This window comes from Nestor notabilis, unplaced genomic scaffold (assembly GCF_000696875.1).
Source record: "Nestor notabilis isolate BGI_N333 unplaced genomic scaffold, ASM69687v1 scaffold7498, whole genome shotgun sequence".
NCBI lineage: Eukaryota > Metazoa > Chordata > Aves > Psittaciformes > Psittacidae > Nestor > Nestor notabilis.
The window spans coordinates 22,554-34,153 of NW_009939546.1; the positions used below are offsets into that span (position 1 = coordinate 22,554).

The 11,600-nt window shown below is 48.7% G+C and overlaps 1 protein-coding gene across 2 annotated transcripts in view; it reads right to left on the reverse strand.

Moving 5' to 3' along the window:
- Positions 1–11,395, reverse strand: part of TNR (tenascin R) — a 29,451-nt gene extending 18,056 nt beyond the window's left edge. For both annotated transcript variants that reach the window (XM_010019923.1, XM_010019922.1), the window contains exons 1-6: positions 10,900–11,395; positions 8,221–8,697; positions 7,494–7,757; positions 6,558–6,673; positions 3,166–3,316; positions 1–80 (exon numbers count right to left, since the gene is read on the reverse strand). The exon at positions 1–80 is cut by the window's left edge and continues 202 nt beyond it. In XM_010019923.1, coding sequence (XP_010018225.1) covers positions 1–80; positions 3,166–3,316; positions 6,558–6,673; positions 7,494–7,757; positions 8,221–8,697; positions 10,900–11,395 — 1,584 coding nt within the window. The remainder of the gene's footprint in view (positions 81–3,165; positions 3,317–6,557; positions 6,674–7,493; positions 7,758–8,220; positions 8,698–10,899) is intronic.
- Positions 11,396–11,600: the final 205 nt, after the last annotated feature.

Below are 11,600 nucleotides of genomic sequence, written 5' to 3' on the forward strand. Positions count from 1 at the left end.
GGCACGTGGCGGCGTCCACTCCACAAAGGCCACTGTGTCGGAGACATCCCGCACCAGGATCTGCGTCGGGCCATCGATGACTGCAGAGATGGGGAAAATGGGCACCTGTTATTTTGAGATGGATGGGGAAAAGTGGCAGCTTTGGAGATGCCGCGCTTCAGGGATGCCTCAATGCCACCTTCAGAGTGGTCTGAATTAGCAGCTGGGGTGGCATAAGCAAGAGACATGGCTCCAAGGGACTCAGGGGGTTAGGTTCTGGTGGGTTCCTAGTCCCTTGTCTCAGTCTCCCACCTCTTTTCTCAATCCTCTTCACTTCACTGACATCTGTCCTGAGCAATGGACACCGGAGCAGAACCCAGCAGCTTTCCCATTGCTGCCCATTACAGCTACAGTGCAATTCATGCACTTCTCTCAATCCAGTTATTGGCAACAATTCCTCTCTGGCTTTTTCAGGTGGCACCTCCTAGGATAAAACCTCCTATGTCTAACCGTGATCCACTTTCTTTTCTCCTAGATAACTGCTTGTGCTTTGTGATGCATTGGAAACCACATAGCTTTCCTTTGTGCCCAGCTCTTCAAACCATTCAAACTGCTTTTATCGACGATCTCCTACCACTCAATTTACTCTTTTCTGAGCCTTTCCATCACTGGCAAAATTTATCAGCAATGATATTATATCTTTTGAAAGGTGTTGACAATGTGTTAAATAACGTGGGGCCAAAGACTAATCCAAGCATTGAGAACTGAGGAACATCTCTAGAAATGTTCCTGCTTCTGTGCCAGCTCCTGGTTTGTCATTAAGCTGAGGAATCAGCTTGTAAAGCTGTTGATGTCTTAACAGTAGGGAGAGAGAAGAAAATGCAACTGTTCTGGCATGTCTTCATAACTAGCTGGGTGTGGGGCTGTGGAGGGTGTCTTCCAAATCCTCTCAGATAAAGGGTTTTAGCTAAATTCATAGTGGGGATCTACTGGGAGACAGTTTTGGACATTTCTACTTTCTTTTGCAGAGAATTGGGCCCTTCCCTCCTTTCGTGGTTTAAGCCCAGCTGGTAATTCAGAACCACGCAGCCGCTCGCTCACTCCCCCCCTTTTCCTTCCTCCCCCCGCTCCCGGAGGGATGGGGAGGAGAATCGAAGGAATGTAACTCCCACGAGTTGAGATAACAGCTCTCCAGTAACTAAGGTATAATACAAACCACTACTGCTACCAATAATAATGATAAGAGGAATAACAAGGGAAAAGGACACAACCGCTCACCACCCACCGACCGATACCCAGCCCGACCCGAGCAGCGATCTGGGCCTTCCGGGTAACTCCCCCCAGTTTCTATACTGGGCATGACGTGCTGTGGTATGGAATACCCCTTTGGCCAGTTTGGGTCAGGTGTCCTGTCTCTACTTTCTCCCGGCTTCCCCTCCTCCCTGGCAGAGCATGAGACTGAGAAAGTCCTTGGTCAGAGTAAACATTACTGAGCAACAACTAAGAACATCGGTGTTATCAGCGTTGTTCCCAGACTGAAAGTCAAAAACACAGCCCTGCACCAGCTACTAAGAAGGAGAAAAAATGACTGCTGTAGCTGAACCCAGGACACATCCTCCACATCCCCCTCTGGAAATCATAGGCGTAAGCCCAGGTGATGGAAGGTTTCAGTCCAGCAGGACCTAACCACTGCACAGATGGATAGATGGGCCAAGCCTGGCCATCACTCCTGTGCCATGGCAGCATTGATGCACAGAGCCTGCTGGGCATCCCATTTTATCACTTATATGATCACAAGCTGGGTGAAAAAACCCACTCTGGTTCTGTAATTCAGGCTATACTGTATGCAAGTACATCTTATATACACTATATACTAAAAAATGACAGTATATATGAAGGATGTGCTGAATACTGCACCCCAGGGTAGAAACTTCTGGGGGAGGTATGTGTGGGAGGGGGTAGGAAGGACCAAGGAGGGTTAGAAAAAGAGATGTGGGGGAACTGGGAGCAGTAGGGTGAGGTCTGGGGGCAAAACAGCAACAGAGAATGTAGGACTGCTTGGAAGCATGGTGTTTAGGTAGGAGCTGGGTGTTCAGCTTGTCCAGGACCAGGTCATGCTTGTCCAAATCCTGAATCTCCAACTATCTAATGTTGTCCGAACATCTGGGTGATGCTGGGGAGCATCAAGTTCTACTTAGCTGTACAGCCTTTGCTGCTTGGTACCAGCACAAAGTGCTAAGGCAGAACAAGGATGATAGGGAAAAAGTATGGGGGTGCTGCAGAGGAAGGCAGACATGCCAGCATGGGGATGCCTTCATGAAGCAGAGAGCTGGGATCCCGTCACTCCATCCATGCTCCCCAGCAAAGGTCAACCACTGAGTTTGAAGTACCAGCCTCTCCTATTTTTTGCTGACTTACTAGGGAAAAGAAGATTTGGGCTTGGCCAGGAGATGTCTCTGTTAAGCTGAGCTGAGCACAGAGACAAAGCGTGAGGAGAGGACTGTGCGGAGGAAGCTCAGACTTGCAGTAAGCTGCTGCTGGTGGAGGGACCCTCCCTTTGCTCTCACTGTTGCTGGAAATTAGCAGCCTGGAGAGAGCATCACCTTGTTATAACCCTCCAGTGAGCTCTGCCCATTGCCACCTCTCCTTCAGTGAGGAAAAGACCCAGCTGAATTTCCTCTAGCCTATGGGATGAACCAGCGACCCACCAAATAAGATGGTTAGGAAGGGATCTGCTGTTGCTCCTGGCTCCCTGCCCTACTGCCTGATTTGCCTGAGTTGGTGGGAATAGAGGGCATTTAGTGGCACAAAAGCAGGTGGGACTTTTAATCAGTTGTATATGAACAGGCAATACGTTTATAGAGATATTTCTCCAAAATATGAGATTAGCAGGGAAGAGGAATTTATCCAGCTATATAATAAAAGCAGACCTGAGCCTTTGCTCCCAACCCCATTAAGCTTGACATGGTTTCTTTGCTTGCAGCAACTCAGGGGGTTTGGAGGAGAGGAGAGGGACAAAATACCACATGAAGAAGCTGTTGCTGTGATGCACCTGTAGCCTGGTCAGTTGGGTGGTGCTAGTTTTATCCCTGCCCATGCAGTGCCAGGCTGTTATAGCTGATGGAACCTTATTTTGGGGACCAAGCCCTGGGTACTGCTGTGCTGCCTGGGGTTGTGCTCACTCACGGGTTGAGACGCTGTCGGAGGTGGGAGGGCTCCTGGCTTGTTCCTTCAGGGCCACCACAGTGACGGTGTACTCTTCCCCTGGCTTCAGCCCTGTCTGGTTGAAGGTGGTGACGGTGCTGGGGAGCTGGGCGATCACACCACCCTCGTTATTCTGCCAGGGAGTGGAAATAAGTGTTAAAAAAGAAAAAAAAAACAAAACAGTGTTTTGGGGGGACTGGTGCATGGAAAGGAGGTGCTCCCCATGTTGCATTCTTCCACACCCAGCCCTGCCTCCCCACATTGCACCCTCACTTTGACACATCCCATCATTGAGGTGCAGAAACCCAGGGTGAAGTCACCCACTGAGTGTGGAGCACCCATGTTGTTGGGCTGAGAAATCCTCCACCATCCCTTCTCTCCGCCCCTTCCCCCCCCCGCCCTGTATTTTGCCATCTGTGTCTCTGCTGTCCTCCAGAAGAGAAAAGATAATAAGCCCAAAGCCTAGGCTAGACTCCTTTTCCCTGCTACTCAGGTGCCAGGAGCCTTCTGACATATATATATATATATATATATATATGCCAGATTATGTTCATATATAGGTATGGAACTGTAAGGACTTTATTTTGTCACCCCCTGCTTTTTAAGTATCTTTATTAAAATCATTATACTTTGTGGTTTTGCTCTGAAAAACTGTAAGGCTTTAAGCAACTGCAAATGTCACCTTTCCTGCCAGTGTTTAGACAAAGGATCTTTTCTTGCTGCTGTCTTCACTAATAACACACTAAACAAATCTTTGCACATAGCTCTCAATTCATATTTACCTCTTTTCTCATTAAACAGGAAATCTTCCATTCTAGCCATAAATTGCCATCTTACCTTTCCTAATTCTCTTTTCTAAATCTGTCTTTGCTTCATCTTTTTCCAACCCCATCCCCAGTCCAGGCAGCAGATGGGCAGTACCCACCTGACCTGGCTTTCAGGGGACGAGAGCATCACAGGAATCATGGAAGGAGAATTGCTGTGCAGGAAGGTGTGAGCATCCTCACAGGGATGCTGGGGACCAAATAAGCATGCTCTCATCCAGTTTTCAGGAAGACAGAGCAAGCTCAGTTTTGCTCATTGAGGTTATTTGTGATGCTGCTGTTATAACTCTGTTGGTTTTAGCCTCTGGGTTTATTTGGGGTATGGCATTCACCTAAGCAAGCATTGCCTCCAGGCAGTGAAGGAGACAGAACCCTCTGCCTCATTTTAGGAGAAAAGCTGGTGATGGAGGCTGGACAGAGTCCAGTTTTGGTAGCTGATAGGCAGGAGCACAACTGTGCCTTTACAGAGCAGGATCATGTGCTTGACTAATGGATGCAAGACCTTCAGAGCCCAGTGAGCTCTGAGATAAAAATAAACCCAATATTTTGTTGGTTTTTTTTTCCCCTAAGGCTCAAAGCTTTTATGGAAAAAGTGAACCTGCCCCAAAAACCTGCATCCAGGAACAGCTTTCCTTTTGCACTTTTTCTCTTCCTTTACATTCTAATATGTGGGTTTAAGTTTCAAGATTAAAAATGGAAAGGAGGATCAACAGTTTGTATTTTTGTGCTGGCTTGAGAAAAACCTATTGACGATGACCCTGCTGGGAGAAGTTTGCTTCTATCCTGGCAATTCCTCACCATAAAATGGATATATCCCCATTTATTTGCTTCAGGGGGATGCTGTTGAGCTTAATTCCTGAGTATCAATGAAATGTTTGAAAGATAGCTATTTATTGCTGCCAGAAGCTTTTCCCTGACATTGCCTTATTATTTTGGCTTTTATCCTGATGGTGAATTAAAATTATCCTAGGATTTATACCTGCAGTACCTGAACTTTGACTTCCGACACAATTTACGTGTGGCTGTACCTGAAATTGCACCCAGATCCTTCCAGCCTTTTTGGAAATGAGGGAATGAGTTATTTAAAGCGATTGGGCCCTTGCTTCCTGCTGTATAATGATACTTTACAGTTAAGAGCATTTAAAACTTTGGGGCCAAGTTCTGCAGTTCTCGGCTGCCCAGAGCTGCCTTCTACTCCAGCGAGGGTTTTGTACAGGTGAAAACATCATAATTGAGCTCTTAATCAGCATTTCTTTTACTGCTGGGACTTGAATGCTCTTGTAAAGAGGCTCCATATACAATTGAAGCTATACTTATGGCTAAATGGTGTAGAAATTATGAGTATAGATAAAGCACTTGATGTACAATTTTTGTTGCCATGCATAGAAAATATGTGATATTTAGGGCAACATTTTCATCCTTTCATCTTTTCTGGCACAATTTCTACCTGTTCATCACTGCAACTAAAATTCCATGGCAGGAATTAGATGTGTGTGGGACTCAGGGATGCTCATGGTTGTTGTCTGAGAACTGGCAGCTGCTTGGTTCAATCCAGACAGCTTTGGGTAAGTTAGTGTGCAGAGAGTGGGATTGAAAAAGAAGAGGAGGAGGAAGGGTTGTGGTGAAGGAGATGGAAGAGAAAAAGAGGGGGTGACAGCAAGAGGTAGCGTGGCTGGAAGTTTTATTCATTTATATCAGAAATAGTGTGACCATCAGGGCCAGGGCAGTGATCATCCTCCTGTACTTGGCACTGTACTTGGTATTTGAGGCTGCATCTCAAATCCTGCATTCAATTTGGGGCCCCTCACTACAAGAGAGACATTGAGGTGCTGGAGCTGGTCCAGAGAATGGCAACAAAGCCAGTGAAGGGTCTGGAGCACAAGTCTGATGAGGAGCGGCTGAGGAAACTGGGGGGGTTTAGTCTGGAGAAGGCTCAAGAGGGGACCTTATCACTCTCTTACAGCTACCTAAAAGGAGGTTGTAGTGAGGTGGGCATCAGTCTCTTCTCCAAAGTAATGAGTGATAGGATAAGAGGTAACGGCCTCAAGCTGCAACAGGGGAGGTCTAGACTGGGTATTGGTAGAAATTTCTTCCCTGAAAGGGTGATCAGGTATTGGAACAGGCTACCCAGGGAAGTGGTGGTATCACTGTCCCTGCAAGTGTTCAAAAAACATGTAGATGAGTCCCTTCGTGGCACAGTTTAGTGGTGGTCTTGGCAGTAATGGGGTAAAGGTTGGACTTGGTGATCTTAAAGGTCTTTTCCAACCTAGTTGATTCTGTGATTTTATGAATCTACGTGCTTGTCTCCCAATTTTACTGTGGAATTTCTGTGAGGACTGTATGTCTTGACACCAAAGACTACTGGGGAAAAGCAAGCTGGCAGCTGTGGGTTGAGGTAGTTGGGGTTGCCTGATGTGAAAAAAACAGATTTCAAACAGAGGTTGGGTTTCTTGGAGGGGGTGTAATTGGAAGCTAATTTAAGATCTGATTGCTTGGTGTTGTTAGGGTGATCGGGTGTACCCTACGATGCCATGCCTGTGGCAGCAGTACCTTGGGGATGAAGCTGATCTCCCAGCCATCGAAGGGGAAGGAGAAGGGCTCCCACTGCACCTCTGCTGTCGTCTCTGTGATGGTCTTGAACTTCAGGCCCTGCGGTGTGGCGAGGTCTGTAGGGGAGCAGCAGGGTGGTGAGCAGAGTGGGACAAGTGTGCACGTGCTGCCTGTCCCCACCCTGCTCCCTCTGGCTATTTTGTTATCTGGGCAACGAAAACAGGGAATCTTTTGATAGCTGTTACCAGAGTCCCCTTGTCCCCACCTTGGGTGGGTTGGAGGGAGAGGAGGGAAATGCCTGGGCTGCTGGACACTGAAGAACCCCACTGCATTGCTATGTGAATGGAAAGAATGATGGGCTTGCAAAAGGGCTGTCTGGATAGGTTGTTTTCCCACTGCCTTCTGTATCTTTAGTTTCCAAGGATCCTTTCTGGAGGTTATCATTACAGCTTGTTACTCCCATTTTCCTCTGTGCATCATGGCCCTGTCAGGACTATGTATCTCCTGATGCACAGCAGTATCCCCTCTTGCTGTTCTACCACCCATGTCATGGGCATTCATCATAAGGAACCCATCCGGGAGTGGGAGGAGAATCTGTGACTTCTGTGATATATTCAAATATTTTCTATGAGGAAATAAGTGTAATATTTTGGGCCATATAACAGGGGGCTTCAGGCAGACAGTGAAAGTTTCTTTGATTTTTAGTCATTCAGGTTTTCATCCAGACTGAGTCCTTCTGCATAGGATGGACACATTTCCCCCTTTCCTATATCCCCATACAGACAGAAAAGAGGATAAAAATATACCAAATATTTTTTGAATTTTCTTAAGGCTCAAGTTTCTGCTGCTAGAAGACTTTTATGGAAAACGTGAACCAGCTTGAGCGTCACCTCCAGTTATCTGGTACCAAGTGAAAAAGTGCAGTAGTATACTTACTGGTCACCACCTTGGAGGTAACAGGGATGCTCAAGACATCGCTGATGACTGTGTAGATGCTGATATTGTAGGCAACACCTGGCTCTAGCTCCGTGATGGTGATGCTGCTCCAGTCCCCAGGCACTCGCTGCTGGAGCTGGGTGCCCCCTGGCCACGCTGGCTGGTATGAGACGATGTACTCGGTGGCTGCCCCGCTGCTGTCCCACATCAGCTCGATGGAGCTTTCACTGATCCCTGTCACTCGCAGGTTTTCAGGTGGAGCCACTGATAGGAAGGGCAGAGGTAAGGAAAGCATCAGGTTGTGTGTGCCTTGTCCTCCCACCTCGCTGTGGGGAAAGGTGCATAGGTCTGCTGGTGGGACATGGGCATGGGCTTTGGGCTGGGGGCTACATGCTATCTGTGATTGTATTAACTGCTATAGCAAGGCAAAGGCTCAGGAGAATCTCACTGCAACTGCTGTTGCACCAAGGGTTTACCACCAGTGCTGGGGCGAACTTCACTGTCTTTTTGCTCACCTCCAAAACTTTTGCCTCTGGTGTCTTTGGGGAAAAGGACAGTGACAGCAGGGAGTCAGTCAAACTGCGGGGCCTAAGCAGGTTCTATGTGTCATGCTTTGTCAAGTATGGCTTTCTCCCAGGCTTCATGATGCTTCTATAGTGCTCTGGACACCTTGAAGCCCTTGCTTCATACATGAGGTTCTGGCTCTCCCCACGCATGTCCCCACTACCTGATGAGCAGTCTTGCCCTTCATAGCCTTCCTCGCAGATGCAGAGGCCGTCCTGGCAGACCCCACGGCCGCTGCAGGCATTGGGGCAGTGCAGCCACCCGCAGTCCTCTCCGGCGTAGCCCTCCTGGCAGACACACGTGCCATTAATGCAGTAGCCCTTCCCTGAGCAGTCATGGGGACACCGCAGCTGTGAGCAATCCTCCCCGGTGAAGCCCTCCTCACAGATGCACTCGCCATCCACGCAGAGCCCACGGGAGCCACAGCCGCTGGGGCAGCGGAGCTGGGAGCAGTCCTCACCCCCATAGTCGTTGTCGCAGATGCACTGGCCCTCCAGGCAGACACCGCGGCTGGAGCAGCCCCGGGGGCAGCGGGGCTCAGAGCAGTTGCTGCCCGCCCAGCCCTCCATGCACACACAGCTGCAGGACTCCAGGCTGAAGTTCCCATGGCCGCTGCACTGCGGGGTGTAATCCAGCTGCCCTGCAAGGATGCAGGACCAAGGTCAGAGCCTCCCAGGTCAGCCCATTGATGGGCTGTGGGGAAGGGAGAAAAGGTGCGGGGCAAGCAGGGGATGGTCCTCCCTCTGACTGAACATGCCCAGTTCTGGGGAGCCTGTGGCTGTAGGGTTGGCAGAGGCAGAATGGGTGATATGGGCTCATGGACGTGTTTGGGTGGGTGGCAGGGAGTTTGTCTTGGGAACACTGGCCTCCAGTGCCATCAGCCTTGCTGGAGAGCAAGTGCTCCCTTTGGTTCCCATCAACTGGCTCAGCACTCAGTTGGTGGGAACCTCCCTAGACCTCTTACTGGGAAAAAACCTTCCCTGGCCAAGTCCTCTGCACCAGCCGTAACTCCTGTTGTCTCCTCTCTACCCACTGTTCCTTTTTACAGGTGAGAGATCCCAGTCTGCTCACGCACTCTCCTACAAGAAGCAGGTATGTATCCAAAGACATCATCGCTATCCTGATGAACGTTAAGACAGAGCTGTTGGCTTTGTACAAAGTGTCAGGGGTCTGGGTGTGCTGGGTTTGTGGGAAAAGCACATGACTGCCATAGCCATGTTCCCCCTTTACCCAGCAGCCTTGCACAGGACACTAGGGTGAAGAGGGATGCCCAGGGATGAAGGCAGCAGTCACTCTGACATTGCCAATGTCAGAGTGCCCTGTTGTGCCCTGTAACACGGACCTATTGCTCCACCTTAGGGTTTATCCCAGCCAGGGTAATGTTTCTTTGCTACTTTTTACTGCTTTTCTTCGTTGTGTGAACTGAGGGTGAACAGAAACCCTTTCCGTGTTTCCTTGACCCTTGGGAAACCTCTGCACCATGAAGACCCAAAACTGCAGGACTCTGTCCCCCAACTAATTTTTCCATCCTAGCTGAGCTATCTGACACCATTTCCTATGGGGGTGCAGCAGACCCTCATGTAAAAGGAGTTCAGTTATATGCTATGCTAGACAGACCCAATTGGGTTACTTTGCAGGATGCTTCCCATCTAAACTACAAATACTGGGAATGACGATCAGGATCTCTTCAGATCTCAGCCTCTAGTTAAGTTATCAAAAGAGGAGAGAGGATTCTTGTAAATATGTTGGAAAAGAGCAGCTTTCCTTGGGGAAATGCCTCAGGTGATGAGGTAGGGATCCTGGTCTTCTTTGCAGTGCAGCAAATTGAAAGCAACTCTGGTAAAAATAAATTAAATTACTCCAGTTTTAGCTCAGCACATCTATGATCAAAGTGGAGGCTCCACCAAGCGATGAATATTTAGTGCTACTACCTGCATATGCAGCAAGTAACCCAAATAGGCTGATCAGAGTTTCAAATAAATTTCTTTAAAACAGGTTTTTCCCTGGTTTCTATATGTGATTTTAATAGACCCTTTTACTGACCTCCCCAAGACATAAGGAAAACTATTAGTATGCTGGCTCCTGCCCTACCTAAATGCAGCCTCTAGCCCAAACCTTTCCTAACCTACCTCATTTCAACTGCATGCTGCTTCCCTGTCTCTGAGGAATGGCCGTGGTGAAATGAGGGTCTGTCTTTGATGGAGTACCCCTAATGGGGGCTCTTGGAGAGCTTCACAAACTGTACATGTTTTTATTCACTTAAAGTATCCTGTTGATGGTTTTGTGCCTTTGTTACAAATTTTGTTTGCATCTTTCATGGCAACAGAAGTTATTCTCCGAGATTTTTATTCATTTATTTTTTTAAGCTCAGCTTTTCATACACATTCACTCCTTCTACAGAGAAGATGAAGGTGTTTATTGATGGCTCTTGGAGTGCTTCCTTCAGCTGAAGGACAGCTTAGGAAAGCATCAGCTATGTCTCTCCTCCCAGTCCCACAAGCAGTGGCAGATCTAACATCATTGCAAGGACTGCAGGGTTGGGAGATCACCCTGCTCAGCCCTTTCCAGCTGTAATTTTATCAACATGGGGCTTTAGCTCTGGCTATGGAGTTTCTGCAGCCGCTGGGGCACGGGGCTCAAGTGACCAAATCCCTCCTGAGGGTTTTCCTGCCTTGGGGGCCCTAAGATGAGCTTTTCCCCTAAAGCCACAGCCACATCATAGGTATATATAGGTTTTCCTCTGTTGCCACTCTGTGTAGCATTACCAGTTTTGTATTTATTTCTCCTGCCTTTCACCTGATCCCTCAGTCCCCAGCAAGAGCTAACAGGATGTCATTACTACCTGTGGCTGCATTTTCTTGGCAGCAATTGGAGTTGCATTGGTCCCGGAGCATGGACACCTCCCTCTCCAGCATCTCAATCCTGCTCAGCAGCTCCTGCAGGGACGGGAGGGAGGTGGAGCACTTGCAGGCCTGCTTGGGCAGGTTTATCCTGTGGGTGAAGGTGACCTGGCTCTCGCTGTCAGAGGTCTGCTCCGCATACTCCGCCAGTTGGTCGTCTTCTGAACTCACCTCCTCAGCTGAAGACTTGAACATGGAGGAGCAGCAGCTGTCCAGGGGGACGTTGATGTTGTAGATGTGGTGGAAGACCATGGGCTGTTCTTTGATGGGTGGGCTGCAGTTGGTCAGGCTACCCTTCTCATTCACTGCTGGCCTCTCAGCTGGCTCTGTTGTCACCTCCAGCCGGCACTCAAAAGGCTTGAGGACAGCACCCAGCAGAAGCAAGTTAAAGCTGATGAGCACATTCCTCAGGACTGGGTTTTCACTGTCAGTCCCCATTTTCTTGGGGAAAAGAGCCTTCTAAGCCAGCCGTGATCAGCCAAGTGTGGGGAGGACCTGGGAACACAGAAGAAAGAGTATGGTTGGTGTTAATGATGAAACTGTGCTCAGTGTAGAGAGGCAAGTCCTGCAGGACAAAGTTATCTGGAGAGATGTGTGACCGACTTGACAGACACACAGTTCTGCTGGTTTTGGTGGAACCTGA